The sequence below is a fragment of the Adiantum capillus-veneris genome, chromosome 4 (genome assembly GCF_014529385.1).
Source record: "Adiantum capillus-veneris isolate H3 chromosome 4, ASM1452938v2, whole genome shotgun sequence".
NCBI classification, from domain to species: domain Eukaryota; kingdom Viridiplantae; phylum Streptophyta; class Polypodiopsida; order Polypodiales; family Pteridaceae; genus Adiantum; species Adiantum capillus-veneris.
In genome coordinates, this window is record NC_140934.1 from 71,188,503 (window position 1) to 71,212,537 (window position 24,035).

The following is a 24,035-nucleotide window of genomic DNA, read 5'->3' on the forward strand; positions in this document are numbered from 1 at the left end:
AGAGGGATATGGCAATTGTTGCTATTGTTTGCATCTATGTTGAAATGGTTTCTGCGGTCTTGTTCAATGCATGCAAAGTTCTCTCCAGTGCTTCGTAAAGGGATGAGAGTTTCAACGAAGGATGTCTGTATAATGAAACAATGTTTAATTTCTTCTTGCTCATAATATATATGTTTGACGAAACAATTTCGATCCCATATGATATTAATCTATTTGTCTTCATAAAGCGATACTAGTTCTTGTGCAGTATAAGAACACTTGTTGGTCCTTTGGAGGATATATAATCAAATCTGAGGAATGGGTTTCTTAATTTTTCTGTGTATGTTTCTTGGATACACAGGATGTCTCATGACATAAGGCTCGTGTCTTTTATGATGTCAGAGTAATGCGCATACATGGACACTGTGTTTATAGATTGAATGATGATATTGTTTTCTGTGAAGTCTCTCAGTTTTTTGTTTAGAGTTTTCCACGTTGATTCTTGCTTCTGGCATTCTATTTTTTTCGACTTGAAACTCTCTTGGGATTTTTCTTATGGGAGTCCATTTTCTCGATATAGATTCTGTGAGGGAGATGTTGGTTCTCAAACCTTGTAGGCTGACCTACTTTGACGTTGTAAAATTCAATCCAGATTATTTTTTCGTTCTATGTCTGTAAACAGCTCTTGTAAAGCCCATCAGCTCCATTCATGAGTCCATCTATAATGTTCAACTTTCCAACACATAGTTCTACGACTAGGTTTGGTTTGAAGTGCAAGGTTTTTTGTAAGCCTCCACATTGTTTTGGATCTTCTGGAATCTTTATATATTTGTGGCAACTTTTGGAATTTTTTGTCATTGGCTTCAAATATATCTGGTATTCCTGGTGTGATTTCAAATATGTACTTGTTATACGTGTCTTTGCTTATATTAACGTAAAACAAATAAGAGTAGTTATTCAATGGAGGTGGTTCACGGCAGTAAGAATTGTTTAAGTGTCTGATATCTTTCTCTATGTGTTCACTTTTACGTATTCGACTTAAAATTTCAATGAATTTTATGTTTTCTTGTCGCATTGGTTGTGTTATTTCATATCGTTTGATATGTGAGTGCCAAAACGAAACTAGCAATGTGTTGAGCATGTTCTTGTGATAGGAGAAGATCCAAGTATCACGAACAGGACTCGCTTGACAAAGATCTCCACAAAGGATAATGTCCATGCTTGCAAATGGTCTATCATGTATTCTTTTTATTGCTCGAAGTCGTGCATCAGCTTGTTGGAAAAGACTTCGTCCAACAAGGGAGATCTCATCAATAACTACTAATTGTAAACTCGCATATTGTGAAGAGAGTCATCTAGTTTTTCTGCGCTCAACGAGGTTTGGTCACTCGCTATTAGTGGGAGACGAAGAGCAGAATGTATTGTGGTTCCACTAGTATTGAATGTTGCTTTTTCAGTGTACGCCATGAACAAAATTCTAGCAGATTCAATGTTTATGGGCAATTTAAAATTGTAGTGTCGTAGTAAGCCTTGAACCAACAACAATGATAGAAATGTTTTACCAGTTCCAGCACCTCCAGTAAGAAAAAGGTGTATTGGTCTGTGTGGATTTGTTCGTTTTCTCAGCATGACATCATCAAACAAAAGACGTTGCTGAGTATTTAGCATTCATAAGCCTTTGTGAAATTGTTTATTTGAAATCGCAATTAACTTTGTTATTGCTAGCTTTCTATTACTGGCAGTGTTTAAGTCTGGAAGATTTGAAGCAATGTTGTCGTGCATATTTTCAAGTAAAGAAGCAAAGGAACGTGATGTTGATGTTGTTGCAGTTTGTGAGATACTATTTCGTCCACAATATCTTTATTGAATTTTTTCTCATTGTAGGACACAAGATCTAGATGACGTTTATATATATCTTCCCATGTTTTAGGATAATGAAAGTGCTGGTTCTCGTCGTTGTGCCAAGGTAGATACAATAGGCATTGTTCGAGGTAAAAGTTGTCAGGGTCTTTATGCTTGTCGTATCGAACATAACGAATGATTCAATTTTCTCTCAATGAAACAATTTTGCGTCCACAATGCTTGTAGCACGAGCAAAATTCTACCAAGTAGATATTATGCAAGTACGTTGGTCTCTTGCTATATTTGTCGATGATGTTCTCAAAGAATATATCTTTACTGTCTGGATCCAATCATTTGAGTGTTTCTTTTCTTTTCAAAATGAGCGAACGTTGGTCTGGAGGATTTGTGTTGATGAAATTAAATTCTCTAGTAGGACTGTGTAAAGGCGAAGACAAAACAATATAAGCAGCTTGTTGTGCACTCAATTGTTGCATATTCAAGATCGTGTTTTAAATGCGCCGTAATCTTTCCACAGCGTTGGCATTATTGGCGATACAAATATTGATCTCAACTTTAATAGATGATATTAATGTGTTATCCAGTTTTGTTATGTATGATGAGCAATATGTAGCAGCTCCGTATGCGTTTACTATGTATTGGATGTCAGTGTTAGCGTTCCACAGTTTTGAAATTTTTGGATTGAAATTGTTTGTAAAAATATCCTATGTCCTTCGTTCCATCAGCACGGTCGACGTTACAATTTTTATCAAATTGCCAATATGTAATCATCGAAAGAAAGATCTAATTTTTTGAGCCAATCCTTGAAATCAGTTGGTAATTCTTCAGCTTTGGTTGCTTCGAGGAACTCTTTGATTTTTTAAAGATTTTTGTTTATGTTGTTTGTTATACTTCTCTTCTTCTTGTAATGGTCTAAGTATACAAGTATAAGGCATCGGATATTGGAGAAAATCAAAATGACATCTGTTTCTTTTTTTCAAGCAAGTTTTTTGATGCGCGTGTTATCGAACGTCTCTCAAACCTTCCTGGAGAATATTCCTATCAGTGCTAATGCATTTGTCAATGAATGCCGTTACACTGTTTGCTTCTGTTTCAGTCAGCTAAGGCGCATTTTCAATCCATATTAGACCGTGATCATGTTGACTACCACAACTTTCAAACTCGGTCACGAAAAGTAGTCTTTCACATTTCCTCCTAGTATGTTACTGTCTTTGTTGAGTATTTTTTTCAAGCTTCAAAATCTATGTAAATAATATCTAGAACATGTAATTGGGTCCAATCGCACGAGGCGTTTAATGTAAAAAAAAAATTGTCTCATTGTCATCTTTGGTTATAGGAGAGAATTCTTATAAACAACTGATTAGTTCTTTCCAACGTCTCTCCTGCAGACGACAAAGTGACAAAGAAGGTAGGAGGACCTAGTTGTCTTGTCATCGCAAATATATTTTTTTCTTTATTTTTTGTTTGTAATCTGGAGAAGTTATCAAAGCTTCCTAACCTCTGTAGCCTATCTTTGATTGAATAATTATGTCGACGTTCGTATCGTGCAACACATTTCGTGCATGAAGAACGGTCTCTTCGAGCTTGACCTTTCTCAGATGAACCCATAAAGACAAAATAATTTGTTGGGTCATTATTTTCACTGCTTTGAAGAATAAGTTTTCTATGTCCAATGCAAATCGTATATCGCTATTAAGTAATTCCCATTTTGTAAATTTTTAGTAGTTTTTAATTGCTAGCTCGTGATACTTGCGTGGTTCGCCAAAGAATATCCTTGGAAAACCTAGTTCTTCACAGAATGTGTCTTTCAACAAATCAAGTGGATAATTTCCTTCACAAGGTGCAACTTGTATGATCTTATCGTTGTAGTCAATGATTTGTTGTGCTGATGTGAACTGATGAATGCGAGTATCGTGATAATCTTCATTGTCTTCGTCACTGTCATTGTGCGTTGCAAGATGTATGTAATGCGCCTTCTGCAAGAGGGCAATATGTCGTAACCAATCTTGATCCAAACTTACGTTTTCTTTTGTGTAAAGATCGGAATGTAGAAGCTCTTTCAGTGCTTCAGAAGCGAGCATTCGGCGCACTAGTCCGCTCAAATAACAATGGTTATATTTTGGTTTTCTCTTTAAACCTATAGGAATCGAGTTTTCCTCATTGATGAATCGTGGCAAGCTTCTTTGTGTTTCAATAACGTTTACTAGTACGTTCACAATGCTTCCAGGTAAACTGTATTGCCCGTCGTATGTCAACTCTCATATTTTTGAGAACAGTATTCGAGGTGCGATCAGTCTTTCTTCTAGCTTGTTTAGCTTTTGTACAATTTTTTTCTTGTCATTAAATCCAATTTCTTGCAAAAATTTGTAAGTTATCACTAGTTTTCTTCTCTTTCTTTTGCAAGCTTCACAAATTTGCATAACAGTGTCGCTAGCTTTCTTTTTTTCGTCAACATTATTTGGTGACTGAACAGTATTCATTGCAAAGCTCGCATAAGGTCGAAGGAGTATCTTGTATTTCATTTAAATATGTTTCTGTAGGTGTATCACTGACTCATAATCTCTTTCGCAAGCATGGTTCTATTTTTGGGGAGGAATATTTTGGCGTGACTTTCTTAAACATTTTACTTTTGTTATTATCACTGTTTTTGTACGAATTGTGCTAATTTCTTGACACAAGTACTCTTCGGCGACACATTTGTTGCTTCATTAAGATACAAAATTAGCAACCTGTTAGATTCTAAAACCTTCAAAGGTGTCCAAACTTCAAATCTTTTCGATCCTGATGCAGGTTTGCGCATAGAATACACGTATAAAGTTTCATCAATGTCTATGATCAATATTCACTATTTCATACCAGCATTGCTGCATTCACCGGCGATGAATTTCTTTTGCTTCTTTCATTGTCCACTCTGTAAAGTCACCTCAAAGCACAAGCGATTTGCTACACAAAAAAACTCAATAATCTGAATAGTCAATTCCAATGAATTGCGAGAGGTTTTTAGCAATTCGTAGACTCTGTCGTAATTTACTTCGTTTGTGCCAATGTTGTTTCCTAAGAGAGTGTTTATTACGTTTGTCGATGTGGTTTAGAGTCCCATTTGGAAGAGGGTATACGCAGCTAAGTTTGTCAAAAGATCCGTTGGTGCAAGCGTTGTGGAAAATCCTCTTGACAGCTTGCCAATGCTTAGACCCTGGGCTATGCATGGATCTGCTGACCTGTGAGACTGCAAACTGAATATCCGGCCTCGTGTTGCATTCATAAATGAGGCAGCCAGCAACAGTTTGGTAAAGAGTGACATCAACAGGATCACCAGCATCATGTAGACTCAACTTCAAACCTGTTTCCATGGGAGTGGCAATAGGTTTGCAATCCTCAAGTCCAAACTTACATAGCAATGTCTCTATGTAACTTTTCTGACACAAGGCAATACCACCATCACACTGCTTAAACTGTATACCCAAATAATGATGCAACAACCCCAAATCTTTCATCTTGAAAGTAGCATTCAAATTAGCCTTAAATTCAGCAATATGTCTCTCATTTGGTCTAGTGATCAACAAATCATCAACATAAAGAACCACAATGAGAAGTACATCACCCTCACGCTTTACATACAATGTGCTTTTTGTTGGACTGTTACGAAAGCCTTGTTTGACCAAATGAGTGTCAGCTTTCTCATACCGAGCACGAGGAGATTGCTTCAACCCATACAAAGCCTTGTTACATTTGCACACTTTGTCCTCTTGTCCTTTTATGACAAAACCGTGAGGCTGCGTTACATAAACTTCCTCAAATATGTCACCATTCAAGAAAGCAGTAACAATGTCTGATTGATGCACATCCCAACCAAAATGAGCTGCCAATGCACATAGAAAACGCACAGTAGTCATACGACAAGTGGGAGCAAAATTCTCTTCATAATCTATGCCTTTTTGTTGTGCATAACCCTTTGCAACAAGTCAAGCCTTATGGCGATCGATCTCACCATCCGGCTTGCGTTTCAACTTGTAAACCCACTTCGTACCAATGGCCTTTTTGCCAGGAGGCAAATCACATAAAGTCCATGTGTCATTTTCTATAAGTGCATCATATTCTGATTGCATGGCAGTCATCCAATTTTCTGAATTTTGTGCTTCATCAAAAGTCAGAGGCTCCTCAACATCATGTAAGCTAGACACAGCCAAAGCATAACAATCTGATGCATAAGATGCATGGCGAGAGCCTGAACGAGTACGACTAGACAAAGGTGCATCCAATTTACTGTCACGCAAAGTGTGCACCAGCCATTTTGGCATACCTCTAGCCTGCTCATTTTCAGTCCTTTCCTCATCAAGTACATCATGTACATCTACATCAGTAATAGGCTGATCTAGAACATTTTCAAAAACCCCCATAGGCTGTACATTTGCCTCATTGGAACTTACATTCGTATTTCCACCACTGAAAAGAGGCAACAAAGTGTCATAAATGTCCTGTGAGCTTACATTACTGTCTCTAGTACATGACAGCAAGGGCTGAACAGAATCTTCCACAAACATTACATCCCGAGAAACCAGAATACGTTTTGTTTGCGGATGATACAACCTGTAACCTTTGCTTTCAGCACTATAACCAACAAAAATACATTTGACAGCCTTATCATCCAATTTTCTGCACTGCACTTGTGGCACCAAAGCATATGCCAAACAACCAAAAACACGCATGTGCTCAATAGAAGGTTTTCTATCATGCCATGCTTCATATGGAGTAATAGATTGCAAAGCTTTTGTAGGACACCTGTTAAGTACATAAGTGGCACACATAATGGCCTCAAGCCAAAAAAAAATGCGGCAAAGCTTGACTTTTGACCATACATCATGCCATTTCCGTCAGTGACCTGTTTTTCCTCTCAGCAACACCATTTTGCTGAGGTGTATAAGGCACTGTACATTGGTGTTTTATCCCACGACTAGCCAGAAATGCATTAAATTCATGAGACATATACTCCCCCCCTCGATCGGAACGGAGGGTGCCCATAGTACATTTCGAGACATTTTCAGCCATAGCCAGAAATTGTTTGAAGCACATAAAAACTTCAGACTTCGCTTTAAGCGGAAATACCCATGCATGCCTGGAGTAATCATCAATGAAAGTCATGAAGTACAGGTAATTGCCCAAGGACGGAGTTTGCATGGGCCCACAAACATCACTATGCACAAGCTGCAACCTGCATGTGGCCCGAACTGAACCATCCTTTGGAAATTTAGAACGCTGCATCTTACCCAAAATACAGCCTTCACAAACATGTTTGACAGGTGCTTCAAGAGGCGGCAAAGAAGCAACCATATCAGATTTCTGCAAACGCAACAAATTGGCAAAATTCAGATGACCAAAACGTGCATGCCAAAGTTTTGCATCTGAAATAGCCCTTGAATCTACAACATCATTTGAAAAATTTTGTCCACACTTGTCATACAAAGTGAGCTTATACAACCCACGGCACAAAAGCCCAAATGCAACAATTTCATCACCAAAACCAAGATCATGAACTGTACATCTGTCATCCACAAATTTGACTACAAGTCCAAGTCTAGCTAGTGTGGATACAGACAAGAGATTCTTCTTGATCCCAGGTACATAAAGTGCATCAACAAGTGTGAAGGAACTGCCATTAGCAACAGTGAGCACAATCTTTCCAACTCCTTGAACTGGATAAGAGGCGTTGTTGGCACAAGTGACTGAATTCCCATGAGGAACTGACTCGAGAGAGGTAAACAATTCACGATGTGAGGTAATGTGCTTTGTAGCACCACTGTCAAAATACCACACATGTGAATCTGCAGCAACTGACAAGCATGCATCATGGACAACATGATTGTAAGTGCACTCTGCGCTAAAAGCCCATTCTGCATCAACATCAGCAACACAATCTCCTTTCACAGAAGACTCAACAATGGCTGAATTTGTAGTGGAACCAGCATTTGCAGTGGAACCACCCTCTTTCTTCTTAGCCTCTTTGGCCTTCAACTTAGGACACGACTTGATCAAGTGATCATTGGCTTTACAATAATGGCAACGCATCTTCTTTTTGCCCTTATCACCAGAATTGCCAGACGAAGTACTGCCAGCAGAAGCATTAGGAACATAATTTTTGCCACTCGCAACAGAACCATAAGAAGTGGCTGCATTACTGTTACCACCCTTTCTTTGAGAAGCAATAAAAGCCTGTTCAACTGCACGCTGCCTAGTCCTGTTTCTTCTGGAAAGTGACTCTTGCAACAACAATGTGCATAATGCATCAAACTTGACAACTTCAGGATTTCCTTGGGTCATAAGTCTCCAAGTACTAGCAAAAGTCTGGTAAGAATCTGGTAAGGCATCAAGAACAGTCTGCACAAGGGAACTGTCTGAAATGACTTCACCTGCAGAAATAAGTTGCTCATTGATATCCTTGACACTAGCAAGGAAAGTGTCCATGTCATCTTCCTCATGCATAATCTTCGACTCCAGCTCTTTACGCAACAAAGCAATTTTAGCCTCATTGCGGCTTGCATAAAGACCTGCTAAAATATCCCAAGCCTGTTTTGCTGATTTTGCTGAACGGATGTGAGGAACAATGGTGCGCTTCACAGACAACGCAATCAATGCATGAGCCTGCGCATCCTTAACATCCCAACGAGCTTATTCTGCCGTAGGCAAAACAACTCTTACAGCTGCAATCCTTGCAGCAAGACCTGCAACATCCTCAACATCGCCTACATCCTCAGAACCAGGACGTACATCAATGCCCTGCACAATGTTCCAGACACCCTTTGACACAAGAACATGTTGCATCATATAAGCCCACATAGGGTAGTTATCCCCATCCAACCTGTCCTCAGCAGCAAACATCTTGAACACATCTGTGTTGTTGTTGTTAGCCATGGTAAATGCTGCACTTGATGTGAAAACTGCCCGAAAATAGGAGAAACGGAGTGGGAACAACCTGTGCTATATAGCACAAACCGTAGAAGACTATAAGGCACCTGTAATGCAAAAAATGGCACTGACATAAATTTTGCACAAAATGACGAAATAGCCTGTGCAGTACTGCCTGTAGTGGAAACGGAGGCCGAAATGAGCCCAAATCAAAATTCTGAGCAGACCGAGCTCGACGAGCTTGCCCAAAATATTTGTCGACCTGCGAACGCTCGCCAAAGCTCACTGAAATCGAAGAAGGTGAGCAGGCGTGTGCTGGAGCAGCTGGCGATTAAGCCCGGGAGGACGTGACCTACTCTGATACCAATTGTTGGAATTAGGGTTGTAGAGAAACACACACAGCTTGGAGAAGACGAAGGAAGCTCAAGGCACACAATAGAGAGTGTGTTACTTAGTGTGCAATGGAAAGATAGATAGCCCTAGAGTGATGGGCGTATATACAATGCACGGGGGAAAAAACCTCCTAAAGAGGGAAAAAATGCCCCGGCAGTCCTAGTGTGTTCACACACATCACTACCACATGTATATGGTAACACCAAGATCTCTCTTGCAACAACTATTGGACTTTTAGAGTACAAGCTTTGAAAAGTCTTGCCCAAAGCCAAGACCTCATCGACAATCAGACCAACTAGTTGCGCAGAAATGACAGGCCCTTCGCTCGGCTTGATCTTCACTTGAAGCTTAGGAATGTCATAGCTTGTAGTCGTCTTTTGGCAAGTAATACAGAACAAACCCTCTGTGGTTTTATGAACCTTATTCAATTTGCAAATGGCACAGAATGTCTCCAAGAGAACACCATTTATGTTAGAGAAACGCAAGACGCCGAACACTTGTAGGTCAAAAGTGAGGATCAAGAACCACACAACACAATTTCTAAGTAACTAATTTATCCAACAGTACATGTTTCCCATAACTAAGACTCTCAACTTGTGTCTTGGTTATGGGAAACTACAGGTCAAAAGTGAGGATCAAGAACCACACAACACAATTTCTAAGTAATTAAATTATCCAACAGTACATGTTTCCCATAACCAAGACTCTCAACTTGTGTCTTGTAAGCCTGTAAGAGATCAGATTGTAAGACTCTCAACTTGTGTCTTGTAAGCCTGTAAGAGATCAGATTGGAGATGCTTGCTGTGGACAGGCACCAAGATTGTGAGATCCAAGATGGACAGCGTGTTCTCACGACCTAAAAAGGGCCCGATGTTCCTTGCTACAAAAGTTTTCACTTCTCCATTGTCAATATCCCTTTTGATAGACTTGTACTCTTCTTTAGGATCATTGACAAAAGTCAACTAAAACAAGCACCGGTTAAATGTCGTGAAATCTTTTTTGACCAAAAAAGCGCAAAGTATTTCAATATAAGACACTTACAATTGCTCAATCCTTGGGAGTAGAACCGTCAGCCGCTAGTAGCTCTCCACGAGTAGAGTTGGCATAGATTTCGAAATTCTCGCTCTTAATAATAACAAAAGCAAGCGTACCCAAGTAATTTTTTGCTCCACTCACCCCCACACTTGCAGCCTCATCTGAAAAAAATCTTATCTTTGTTTCCGGGTAAAAGCTCAAGCGGATTGGAAATGAAGCAATGCAAGTGACGATCGAGGCAGCATCCAAGTAAAGAGAGAAAGGTGATGTTCCACCGCCTGCCTTGTTCTTTGTTTTGATTGCAGAACTCTCTATACGCACAAAACTACCAACACTTAACAAGGAAGCAAATTGTCTTGAGAGATGAACCAACGACGACAGTGACTGTGTTGGAGTTGTGCGAATCCACAAGATCAGCCTTGAAAATTTTTACGATTTTTGGGTTGAAAATCTTGTATGTACCATAATTGTTTAGCACATAACCTTCGATTCCAAATCTAGAATTGATGTCAGAGAGGTCCATTATATGCAAAAAAGGCACATTATGTTCTTCAACAGGTGGTTCTTGTTTCGAAAAAGGGTTAACTTTCACTTCATCGTCTTCAGTGTCAATTACAACATCTACAAAACAGTATATAAGAACATGGTAGCTCATTCACATCAAAAGACAAAGGTAGACAATCAATGTTTTTGGTTTTATATATACCGTGCCCCTTGATCTTAACGATAGCCATCTTTGCTTTTCGAGCATCCAACTTGTGCACCTATTGAGAAAAACGGGACATTTCAAAGCACAAAAGATAAATTGGTTTTGTGTAAGCTTTCTTATAAGGTAGAAATCAACGTACTGCAAGCTTGCCCTTTGCCTTTTGAGAGAGATGGTTGGATAGTGAAGTTCGGTTCACTGTACACACTACGCTTGCGAGAAGTTGTCGGAGTGCTTGCAGATGACTCACTCACATCAATTCGTACACATTCATGTTTGGAAGTTCCACTTTTTGGATGTGTGATACGTGCAAGGCTAACACTTTTTCTTGGCTCTACGAAACGAATATATTCAAGTAAGAATACCAAAGCGCAAAAAACACCATGACACCTGTACTCCATACCGTCAATCTCCATGCTTTGTATGCCACAATGGCTGTTGGCCATATTTTGGCACACTTATTTGCTTTGTCTACATGACACAAAAAAATATAAAGGAACACTTCGCAACTATAATTCTATCAATGATCATCTATACTAAATCTACAAGGAAGAGGGGTCAGAAAGGGGGAAGAGGGGGGGGGGGGGGGGGGGGGGGGGGATTGCATCTCTCCGATGGCACACCTTGCAAATAAACCACTATCTTTTGGAGGGGCACAAAAAAGAGCGAAGAAAGGTGGCATTCACACCAAACAGATAGAAGTGGAGAGAGCAGGGAAAACGAGCAATGGCATTTTGAAGAAATACTAGACTTTATTACACCACTAATCCAACATAGAACAGTGCCGCATGAGAGAAAAAGGAATGGAGAGAGCAGGGGAAGCGAATGCCTTTTTTTTGGGTAGTGATAGACTATATTACAACACTAACCCATCGTAAAGCACGAGACCATAAAGAAAACCAACAATGCACAGTTTGCATTCTTTCAAGCCCGAATGGAGTCAACAGAGAGAGAGAGAGAGAGAGAGAGAGAGAGAGAGAGAGAGAGAGAGAGAGAGAGAGAGAGAGAGAGAGAGAGAGAGAGAGAGAGAGAGAGAGAGAGAGAGAGAGAGAGAGTTGCATGCGTCCAAAAAAAACATCTTTGTTGAAAAGCAAGCCTACTCTCAGTATCATGCCCACCACCATTAGATTACTCTCAAACAATGTCCTACAGCATGCACATACACACGCATGGAAGAAGCGCACACGATCTCTCACAAACAACACAATATGGTCGACCTTACCACCTCAAATTCGAATGCAGACAACGTATTATCCTCTACATGGCCATTCTCGTGTACATGCAATCCATTTGACAGGGGGCCTAGGTGCTCTGTATTCGCCTCCCTGACTAAATTAGGAGAAACATCAGAACCGAAATAAATTTTTTCATCGTATGAGAGGCCAAACAAGGATAACAAAAAACCTATGGCAAAGAATCTTGTACATGTGATGCCTTATAAAGCCACAAGCTCGGGATGGTCTACATTACTTAGTGGATGCAAGCTGCATAAGGATCATTTGTTGTATGTATTGAAGCCAAATATGTACATGCTCTCTTTGTATAGAGGAAAACGGATTACAAACAGTATCTTTTTCTTCATTTCACAGCACCCCCCTTGGTACAGATTGAATGGCCGAGAGAGAGATTAGAAGAGACGTCATAACGGTGTGAAGAACAAAACACGGCTGCCATTTTTGCAGGTCATATACATCCCATAAGACAACAGCATAGTCTATACATAAACATACCCAAACACATGCTCAAGAAGAAGAGCAGTATCTGATACACAAGCCTCAAAGGCACCTCACATTCCCGACCTCAAAACCCACCCATTTAAGCCCGCCACAGACCATAACCGAAAATGGGAACTTCACACGAAGCCATTCCGCAATGAAAGCCAGATCCGAAGTCGATCGAGGAGCATGGGCACATCATGGCACACCTGGCCGACATTGGAGCCTCTGTCGAAGGTGGACATCAGCGCAGACGCAAGCAAATGCAGAGCCGTCCCCGAATCCGCACACGTCGGAGCAAAGAAAGCGAGGTGCAGGGGCCACCATCGCGTGACTCGTGCACATTAGAAAGGGATTTGCTACGTAAATTTCCAAAAGGGGGGGAGGTAAGGCGTCTCCTCCCAATCAATGAGGGGGGGACACATAGATGCCCCGACTTTGAGCCAAACACTAAGGCTGGCAGTATGGCAGGCCTTAGCCCCTTCTAATTTTTTTTTACCATCAGCGCGGGGAAGGAAGTAGGGAGAAACTATACACACATCATGTATTTACAACTGTACATTGCTGCACATTACACCTCGAGGGGCAACCGTGGGAACCACCCCCCCATAGGGAAGGAGAATACACCCAAGAGAATGCAACTTGTGAGCCTCGAACCCTCAACCTAAACTTGCGCTTGAAACTTCATATGGGAACATTAATGAATAATTTTGGAGAAGGAAACCAGCGTGATGGGGAAGCTCCCAGTTGTCTGCCTCATCGCCCTGGTGGTTTTGCCTTTGTCCTCGTCTTTGCCGTTCATCGTTCTTCATGGTACGTCAGCTCTCTGTGTTTTCTGCACGAGAGAGAAGAAGAAGAGAAGTTTAATGCTAGGAACGTTCCAGAGAGAGAGAGAGAGAGAGAGAGAGAGAGAGAGAGAGATTTTTATTGACATCGGAACATTCCAAGACACCTCAAAGATCTCTCGCACGAGTCTTGAACTCACGATGCGATACTACACACACACACAGAGAGAGAGAGAGAGAGAGAGAGAGAGAGAGAGAGAGAGAGAGAGAGAGAGAGAGAGAGAGAGAGAGAGAGAGAGAGAAATGAAATGAAATGAAATGTTATATTAACGTCTTCAAAAGGCCAGAATGACCTATGAGACCAAACTGATACAAAAGTGGTGAATCTGTTACAATGTCTGGGTACCTTAGTACTAAAGTACTAAGTATGAAAAGTGTGAAAATAAATGTGAAAAACTAAATACAAAGTAATAAATAAACTTCTTAGGAGCATTCTAGGTGTCTGGCTAGAGAGAGAGAGAGAGAGAGAGAGAGAGAGAGAGAGAGAGAGAGAGAGAGAGAGAGAGAGAGAAGGCATGTTCACCCAAAAAAAAGGAGCTCCATAAATTGGAGAAAAACAAGGTTGTACAGCGGTGTCAATTTCTGAAAGACCACCTGCAAGAAGAGTTACTTTAACATTCCAACTTTCATGGAACAAAATTGTTTACTATCTCCATGAAATAGTCCATTGAGCTCCCTTGATTCTATGTAATGCAGCTGAAAGTTGAGCTTTTAAGGGCTGCAAACAAGTGGTGCTCCAACACTTAAGTAAAAGAAATGGGTCTTTGTTATGTCATCTACAGAAGCAAGATAGTGGAGCACAAATGGCAGGCGTGGATAGGGTGCTTAGAGCACATTGTGGGTGCCATGATTTAGTGGTGGAGTCCACATTGAATCTGAGGAGACCTAGATGGCCACAACAGTGCGTAGCTCGGCACACCATAGAGATGGGTACGCTTGGCCAAGAAATCGAACCCAAAACAACCTAGAAAGTGTGGCCGAGGGGCCTAAGTAGAAGAGTTATAGTTTTTTTTTTCTAAAACCTAAATCTAACCAACATATGGAACACTGGCCGAGGGGCCTAAAACCCTAAAAACATCAAAGGCGTGATTCTTGGCTGATTTTTGTAAATCGCGCTGATAGAGCTGCCACGTGGCACCATCGTATGGGTTTCTGCAATTTGCGTTACTGAGTTGGCAGTTTTTACGCAAGGCTTTTGAGGTCAGCGCTTTTGGGAATAAGTGCTTTTTGGATCATATGCTTTTGGGGCTCGCTTTTGGGCATCCCTTGTAAGTTTATACGGGCCGAGAGGGCACTCTTCCATAGAGCATATGGATGCAGAGTCTTGGAGAGAGTTGTGTCAAAGTCGACGATGCGGAAGCGTAGAGCAATGGGGAGAATACACGAGAGAGAGAGAGAGAGAGAGAGAGAGAGAGAGAGAGAGAGAGAGAGAGAGAGAGAGAGAGAGAGAGAGAGAGAGAGAGAGAGAGAGAGAGAGAGAGATACTGCTGAACCAACCAACCTTGGCAATGTATTGATACTTTACAATGGGTGTAGGTGTACTTATATAGTCACCTTAGCAAATTGTCCTACCCCCAACTCTGACAAATAAGTAAAATAAATACCTAAAAGCCAAATTAAATACCTCATAGTGGACATAAATAGTGAGACCAAGTCGATGAAGAAGCTACCATGGACACCCTAGAAGGGGCCTCCAACTGGGTACTCCTCAGTTTTGCTACCCTCAACTCTTTACCTTAGAAGAATGCCATCTTGAGCATCAGTTTCCTTATAGAAAATTGAACTACGTCCAAGGATCCCCATTCGTGAATTGTGAACACATCACGTCCAAATATTCCAAGATAATGAACTTTGAAACACATCCTATCCATAATCCGACCAAGAAGAATGGATTGGTGCACTCATCCATAGTGTTTTAGATACGTTTAATTGGTTCCCTGCCAGATGCATGTGCTTTGAACTCTGACCCACGTGTTCAAACACCGATAACTTGAACTCCAACCAAGGGTCCAAATTAATTTTACGGAGCACATCTTGCCCCTCGCTGCCACTCACAAGCCTCTTTCTGGCTGAAGCTAGCGGCGGCATCTGCCCTTTGACTAGAAATCTGGTTCCTGGCCACTGTGGTTACCACCATGTGTGCCATGCCGATCTCCTTTGTCAAATCTTTACCACCGTTATCTCTGTCTAGCTTGCCTTTATCTTTGTCTTCCTGTAAGTTCTCGCCTTTTTCTTTGGCTTCAACCTCCCGAGCCAAACAAAGCGTCATGTCCCATCTATAACATTGGTTTTTGGACCTCATGGGTACCGAGGTAGCTAATTGAGTACTGGTACTGCCATCTTGTCAAGCTTGCCTTTGCCTTTGTCCTCTAGTGAACTTGTAACAAATTGCTGACATGTCAAAGCCTAAAGAATGGAGCCAACTTATAGATGCCGGCCGAGGGGCCTAAACCCTAAGAAGAACAAGTAATAGAAGAAGTCTTCCTAACTTATGGGGACCCCGTCCGATGGGGCCTCAAGTGACATAAAGGATTAAAATAAAGCAGGACCCACAAACACGCAAAAACTGATGACTTGACAGATTTTCGAAAATTGCGCTGGCATGATGACGTGGGAGGCTGTACGGAATTTCGCGTTTTGCGTTGGCTGATGACGTGGCAGGCTGTATGGATTTTTGTGATTTACGTTGGCAGCTTTTGGCTTTGCTTTTTGGACCAGAAGCTTTTGAGTTTTGAAGGCTTTTCACTGTAATTGCTTTTTAGGCCAAGGGCTTTTAAATATGAGGTTCGAGCTCATTCTCTGGCATGCTTCTTGGGAAGGTGCAGAGTCTGGAGTACCGGCTTGTACTGTGTTGATGCAATATAAAGAAATACCGAAAGGGGCGCCAAGGTTTGGGGCCAATACTCTCTGGGGTGGAATTCCGCCGCTCCGTGTCTCGTGTTGTCTCTCTCTTTCAGTTCAGTTGTTATTGAAGTGCTAAAAGTTTGTTCAGTCTGTTCTTTTCTATTGGCACGTGGTGCCCGTCTTGTGACAGTGGTATCAGAGCATGCTTTTCTGAAAGCAGACCGGTCCTACAAAAGAGCAGAGGAATTTTATAGCTATTGGAATTTTATTTGAGGTATCTTTGCCCTCCAACCCGGACTTATTAGCGACTGCCACCCTTACTTCATCGCGCATCGGGCGCGCTTCCGTCTTCACCGCTCATGTCTTACAGGGCATAAGCCAATTAAGATCACTTACAAGAGAAGGGTCCAAATTTGTTTCAAGTCACCGTTTTTCTCAGAAGCAGTGCCATGCAGATGTTGATGTCTACAGCTACCAAGCCGCACACTTTCAAGGACTTGGCAAGCTTTCAAGAAAAAAATAGCCCGAAGTTATATGGTTTTTGAACTCTTCCTTTGGAGTGCAACTTCTGGCAGAGTGGGGTATCCTAAAATGCTTGCCATGGTAACCCTAGCAGATTATAACTTGAAATTTCTCGACATCTCTTAGTAGATGTCTCTTCACGAGCAGATGACCTTGGAGGTCTAGTGCGATTGCTATCTTGGGACTACCATCGCCGTCAAAGAAACATTGTTTGTCCAAGAGTCGATGGACCATGCTGTGCTCGGTTACGCCCTTATGGAAAGAACCTAACCCTTATTTTTGGTGTGGGTTTCAGGATGGAAAGTCAGTCGACTTTTCGAGCTCGACTGATGTTGAGATTGCTTTTTAGTTTGGTGATCCTGTTTGGAATTTGTTTGAAATGGATGCTATCTGTTTTGAACCTGTTTTGGTGTCGATTTGAAATGTTTGACTCTGGTTTTAATACTGGTTTCAATGATTGGTGATTTTACACCCGGGTGGAGTAGTGAGAAATGATGTTTGAGAATGCTTGTTCATACTCATGGCCCGGACCCTTGTGGTTATTTGCGTGGGGAGTATTGAATGATTGAAGAGTGCTGTGTTTACTCGTGGCCCGGACCCTTGTGGTTATTTACGGGGGGAGTATTGTTGTTACTCATGGCCCAGACCTGGATGGTTATGCGGGGGGAGTATTAAGAAGTCTGAGCAGTGGTTACTCTCAACACCTCCAAATGACGCAGGTTGCGGTTTGGGGGGCGTTTGGTTGTAAAAGGCCTCTATATCTCATGGCGCGGACCTTTTTAGGTTATTTGTGGGAGGAGTGATGAGGGAGTCGTTGAACAGCTCATGGCCCGGACCTGGATGGTTATTTGCGGGGGGAGTGTTCATCGGCGGCTTTATGTTTCTATGTCTTGTAACATGCATATGTGAGCATTTGTGTTGCATTGTGATGTGCCAACTACTGAATATTTCTAATTGGATGAGATTGCCTGGGTGTGTAATTTTAATGCATCAAGACACCCGTGGAAGATCAGTATGGTCTGGGTGTGCTGGCTAATTTTACTATGCCGGAATATCAAGAGTTTTGATATGAACGAAAGGAGAAGCTAACTCCTTGATCAAAAGAGCAGAAAGGAGAAGCTAACTCCTTAATAAAAAGAGCAAACTGATTGTCCCTCGGAATGACCCTCGGAAATTTTTGAGCTAACTTGAGTTGTTTTGCAGATATGCTGGGGAAGATGTAACAAATTGCTGACGTGTCAAAGCCTAAAGAATGGAGCCAACTTACAGATGCCGGCCGAGGGGCCTAAACCCTAAGAAGAACAAGTAATAGAAGAAGTCCTCTGTTAGGTGCAGCGGAATGATTGTTGCGCTTTGCTCAAGATGAGTGCTCCGAACTGTGCTCAAGGTTCCTTTTAGTTCTTATGGAAGGTAGAGCCTTCCGTTCTTAATGGAAGTGCTATGATCACGAACAAAGTGAATGGACATGCAAGTGAATGAGACTGAGAGAAAGAGAGAGAAGAGAGATACGACACCAGAGACGTTGTAAAACCCTCCTCCGAAGGCCCCACTGTCGTCGGCGAGAGTGGTCTACTTTTGATTGCACAAAGTGGTACAATGCGTATGCAATGGATTGATGCAACTTGGGACTATGCCGACGACGACGACGGTGATGACGACGACTTGATGGCTGAAATCTGTGGTCTTCTATTTGCTGATTTTTGGGACTGTTTCGGTGGCTGAAAATGACTGTTTTGGCTGCGTTTTCATGGGCTGAAATTGGGGGAACTTCTGCAACCAATGGGGATGTATCTGCTACCTCCTGTGTATGCTGAAAACGCTGAATCTTCTGATGCAAAACAGGCTGAAAATATCAATGCTGGGCTGATCTGCTACAGATGGGCTGCAAAACAAAAACGCTGATGCTCCTCTGCTACAGATGGCCTGCAAAGCAAAAACGCTGATGCTTTCTCTGCTACAGATGGCTGAATATAAAAAACGCTACTGCCTTCTGCTAGCGTTAGTGAATCTGATGTCGATCTGGGGGCTGGTGATCATGGGAGGAAAACGCTAGGGTGCTGAATATGGCGATGATGCAGGGATAGGAAAACGCCAAGTGAAAGTGCGGCGAGGATGGGGATCCAAAACGCCAAGGGGTTCTTGCGGGGTTCTGCTGAGAAGGTGCCTGTTGAGCATGTGCTCCTGCTGCCTCTTCTGCCATTGAGTGCTAACTTGGGGTTGCTTATATATTAACTTAGCAAAATTGCCCTACCTACTTTTGTTGGGAAGTCACTTAAATTAATAAGTGAAAAATGTCAAAAATAGGGAAAATAGGCTAAATGCACTGGAAAATTCCCCTGATGGAATCTGATGGATTCTGATGGGAATACTGATGATCATGCTGTGTGCAACCAAAGGATATGCATCTATGCTAAGTGATTGGGCATGCACAGTCTACGAATAAACTCACAAAAGTGCCAGATCACTTTTAATGTAGACTTGACTGGACTGACTGAACCCTGTTGTGGTGTAGCTTGTCCACGGACACATAGGGTTGGGATGTGTCACGTGACATCCCCTCCTTTTCAAAGTGAGGTACTGATACCGAACTGTATGGCGTCGAGGGAGATCGCCAATAGCATCCGGAATCTTGGAAGGGACTCTTCGCCGGCCCACTCTGCTGTGTGGGTCGTGCGGTACTTGAACTTCATTTCACTTGGCAGCCAATCAGACGTAGGAGCACTACCAATCGAGAAAGCACTGTTTTTCTCCAGTTGACCCGTGCGCCTGATGCACAGCAAAAGGTCTCAAGAGCCTGGTCACACCTGTGAAGGTTGGCCTCTTGGCCCTCCCAAGTACAAAGCTGAGGTCGTATGCAAACTCAACATCCAGTAACTCGTCGCTTGAACAGGGAGCGCTAAGCCACGTAGACCAACCTGCTGTGAAACCAAAAATCTGCTCATCGCCTCAACATAGAACAGAAAGAGAAAGGGGGCAAGAGGGCAGCCCTGTCTGACCGAACGTGTGAGCATGAAGCGATCTCCTCTACCACTTACCAAAAGTACATGACTATATGCCCGTCTGTAAAGAGCTGCCACACCTCTGATCCAAGCATCTCAGAAGCCCATCCTGCGTAGAGTGCCCTCCAAAAAGTCCGAGTCAACTCTATCAAGTATCACCAGATCCTCACCATGGAGGTGAGCGAGGGTAGAAGCCTCCCAGAACGTAAAGATGTTGTCAAGGATACTACGCTCCTTGACAAAACCAGTCCGTGTCCCATGTATAATGCTCTCTAGAAGTGGCCGAATCCTTAAACTCAGAGCCTTGGCAAGAATTTTGTAGGCTGAGTTGAGGATGGTGATGGGCCTCCTCTGTCGAATCTCATCCAAGGAGCCACCCTCCTTGGGAATGAGGTAAATCGGACCCTCACTCATGCTGTCAGGCATCTCTCCTGTGTGCAGGATGTACTGAAAAGCGCTGCAGAGATCTGAGCCAAGCAAGTCCCAATACTCTAAGAAAAAAGTGGGAGTCAAACCATCTTTTCTTGGACAGCTATCACGGGGAAGTGCTTTGAGGGCCACGTGAAGCTCCTTTAGTTGAAGAGGCAGCTCAAGCCTCTGGCGCATCTCCTCAGTCACAAAACAAGGCATTTGTGTCCAAACTTGCTCTCTGCATGCATCCCGACGCTCTGATTGAGGCTCTGTTGATAGTAGGTCACGATAAAAGTCAGTAGCAACTGCTCGCATGTCCTCAGGTTCTAAAGCAACTGACCCGTCAGGCCTCCTCAACTGGCTGACCTTGGCATGTGTATGCCGGGGTCCCACTGCCTCAAAGAAAGCCCCTGTCGCTCTGTCACCCACCTGGGTCCACTGAGATGCCTGTTAATGGAAAGCAAACCAATGGCGCCTCTCCTTTGTGCTGGCAAGCTCCCGGCGAGCGTGCTGCAACTGCTCCTCCAACCAAGGATTGTTTGGATGCTGCTCATGCATCCTATGCAAGGAGGCAACACCCCGTCGGAGACGCTGCTCCTCTCTTGCCGCAGCCATGCAGGCCGGAGACTCCTGAAGAAAGAGCCGACTAAGCTGAGGGCTGCTGAGCAAGTCCAGAGGCCACTCTGTCAGCAGGAGAGTCCTGCATGTCTAAGCTCTCTGTCCAAAGAGCCACCACTTGCTCTCTGAGGACAGAGTCCAACAAGACCCTCTTAGAGATGCGTAGCATCGTGCTCCCCCTCCTCTGTCTATCTGTCACTGTGAGGATCACTAGTGCATGGTCCGAAAAGGAAGTCCCAGCCAGAATGCAAACTGTCCCACCCAAGTCACAGAAGTGGTCACTAGTGTAGAAGCGAGCTATCCGAGATAGATTCATTCCTGCGGTCTTAATGAAAGAAAGCTAGGCTGTCTGGGGGCCTCACAAAGCTAGAATGCTGCCACACATCTGAAACCTGCAGTCATACAAAACCTCGCCCAAGCTGCCAACTCAACTCCATGCACAGTAGTATGGCTACCTCCAATCCTGTCAAAGGGATCCTCCAACATGTTGAAGTCACCCCCAATGCACCATTGCTTTGCCTGCGGCAGAGACTGAACAATATGAGACCAAAACTCTGTACGTGCACTCGCCACATTGGGCACATAGATGTTCAGGAAGCCCACGAGGCAACCCTGAACCTGCATAATGATCCAGTGAGCCTTGCCTGGCACAATAATCCCTCTACCCACAATGGCCTGCTGCAAAGAATCCGCAATAGTCATACATACCCCTCCCTGGATGCCTCCAGGTCCAAGTGCAGCTGACCAAAACGTCTCATAGCGACCATGCAAAATCTGACCACACCGTCTAATGCGGCTCTCACAAAGATGATGCTCCTATAGCATAAGCATGTCAATCTCACCGAAGGGCTACATCCTCTGTCCAAGAATCCTCATGTACAAATACATAACAAGGAGGACTCTGAGTGTCAACAAACAAATGCACCACAATGTGCCTGCAACCCGCTAAGTCCGGAGGCGTCACGCTGAACTTGGCAAGAGGCCAAAGTGTCTGCACCAAATCTGTCACTCCTAAGTCCCCTATGTGGTGTGAGAACTCAGTAGCCTAAATCTGGAGCCAGGCAAGATTAGTGTGCTGGGTCCACTCTGTGGAATCCTTGCCGCACAATGGAAAGGATCTTTCTTCTGGGTGGTGAGATGGTTGCAGTAGGTGAAATGTACAAGTACCTTGGCATCGACGTAGACTCGACCTTTTCCATTGAACGCATCGTCAAGGAGCGAGTGGACAAGGGGAGGAAAAGCCTATTCGCATGTCAGCACCTACTGGCAAACCGAGCCATCCTTATATGGTCTCGACCGACTGTTTTTAAGGCGTGCGTATATCCAGTGATTTGTTATGGCGCGGAAATTATGGGGGCCCACGATTAGCGCGTTCTTCACTCTTTGTAGCGCCTCGTCGCCACCGGGATGCGAATGTTACTCGGAAAGGGAGCAAGGTCAACCTTTGTAGGGACGACAACTCTCCATCACGAGTTTAACATACCACCCGTACCTGCCTTTTGTGGGGGACAACGAGTAAGGGCTTTTAACAAGTACCGCTCGGTTTCATGTACCTGGATAGGCTCCTTGGTAAACAAGAAGCCTAAGAACCAACCGTTCAAGAAGTGGACTTGGACGACAAGAATCTGGAATTGGATGAATAAGTACATCCCAACGGTTGACTTTAGCTTAGTTCGCTACCATGCATGGGACAAGTGGGACGGGAGGCATTTATGCCTGGCGTTGGAGCCCTATAAGGAGGCCGGCTTTGGACAAACACGTGGATACTTGCTGTAGCTCAATAGGAGCACTAATAGAAAGGAGGAGAGAATGCTGGCCCTCGCGAGAGTAGGTGGGCTCAAACTGGCTGATAGTTACATGCGCGGACACAGCATTTGCACGCTGTGCTCCCAGTTAGAGGGTCGTTCGCTTCATTTGCTAATGAACTGTTCGGCGGTGATGAATCTAGGGGGAGATGGCTAGACCAATTCAACTCCACCTTCAATGCAATCGACCCTTCGTTGGACCCTGAAGAAAGGACCGTTATCCTCCTTGGTGGGGAGGCTTGCGGGAAGCGGATGCCCTTCTGGGTACGCTTGATCCGCACTCGAGGGACGGAACCGCAGGGCACGTGCCTGTGGCGAAGTTCCTCGGTGAAGTTGTACCCTGATACTTGGGTGCTTTGCATAGGCGGATGGGGAGATAATGCTCCCCTTCCTATGCTATTATTTTGAATCTGATCCCTTCCGAGGGAAATGATGTAATTCTCCTATTCTCCCCAAGCGAAGCCAAATGAGCTGCAAGAGCGCCCAAGTGCCATTCCCCCCCGGGGGGGTCAACTTCACCTAAAAGAGGTTGGGAGGTGCAAAAGGGAGACACCACCAACTTCAGCAGACGCCACTTGTGAGCCGACGCCCTTCCAAGCGGGTATGGCATTTCCTAGGGGAAAACCGTTAGGTTTCAAAGTCAATATAGTGAGGTGAGCGATAAGTTACCTGGAGGAGGCAACTCCAAAGGGAAGACCGAAGCAAGTCCCGTAGTACCTGGGCCTCTGAACAGAGGTACTTGGTCGCTGTCACGCCCAAATCAAGTTGGCGAAATGGGTCTCTCAAGGGAATAGTCATGGCCCTAAGAGTGTAGATAATTTTGGCCTCTTGTAGTCCAGAGGAAACTAGTGACAAAAGCGTCTGCCTTCGGTTTCTGGGTGCATAGTCCTGGTCGTTCTTGTTGTATACTTTTTTGGTGTACGAGGGAAGTGGCCGGGCCTGCACTACCCGACTCCGGAAAAAAAAAAAAAAGAAACCCACTCCCGTGTCCAAAGCCTCAGTGCCTCTAGTTGGTAGAACAGGACGTGGACTCGACAGCAAGCCTCCTCCAAGTCAGGAAAAGAGTCACCCAAGAACCGTGCGAAGTTGCAGTTGGAGAAGTCCCAGCGTTTGCGAATGTCAAAGCTAGTCAAACCTCTAGGGACTGTTGCAAAAGGAGAAGTCTGCACCAAAAAAGGCGGCCTCAGGTGGGGAAGTCCCTCTCGAGCCACACGGCTTGTGGCGAAAGCACTACCAAGAGATCGCCTCGCGGCAGACGCGTGTTCAATCCCCTGCATCTGAGGAGGAGTGGAGGAGGGGTTGAGAGATGAGGACGTGGGCCCCACCGGGAAGAAAGGGGGGACGAGAAGCAGAGGTGGAGGTGGGGGAGGGGGAGGAGGTTGGGGAGGCGGAGCGGCAGTGTT

At 43.8% G+C, this 24,035-nt stretch overlaps 1 protein-coding gene and 1 pseudogene across 1 annotated transcript in view; one reads left to right on the plus strand and one right to left on the minus strand.

Moving 5' to 3' along the window:
• Positions 1–3,557: 3,557 nt before the first annotated feature.
• Positions 3,558–11,319, minus strand: LOC147459390 (uncharacterized; annotated as a pseudogene).
• Positions 11,320–13,246: 1,927 nt separating this feature from the next.
• The window catches only part of LOC147459391 (uncharacterized), a 43,877-nt gene continuing 33,088 nt past the window's right edge, over positions 13,247–24,035 (plus strand). The window contains exon 1 of the mRNA XM_086510660.1: positions 13,247–13,401. Within this exon, the coding sequence (XP_086366786.1) occupies positions 13,320–13,401 (82 nt within the window). The 5' untranslated portion in view covers positions 13,247–13,319. The remainder of the gene's footprint in view (positions 13,402–24,035) is intronic.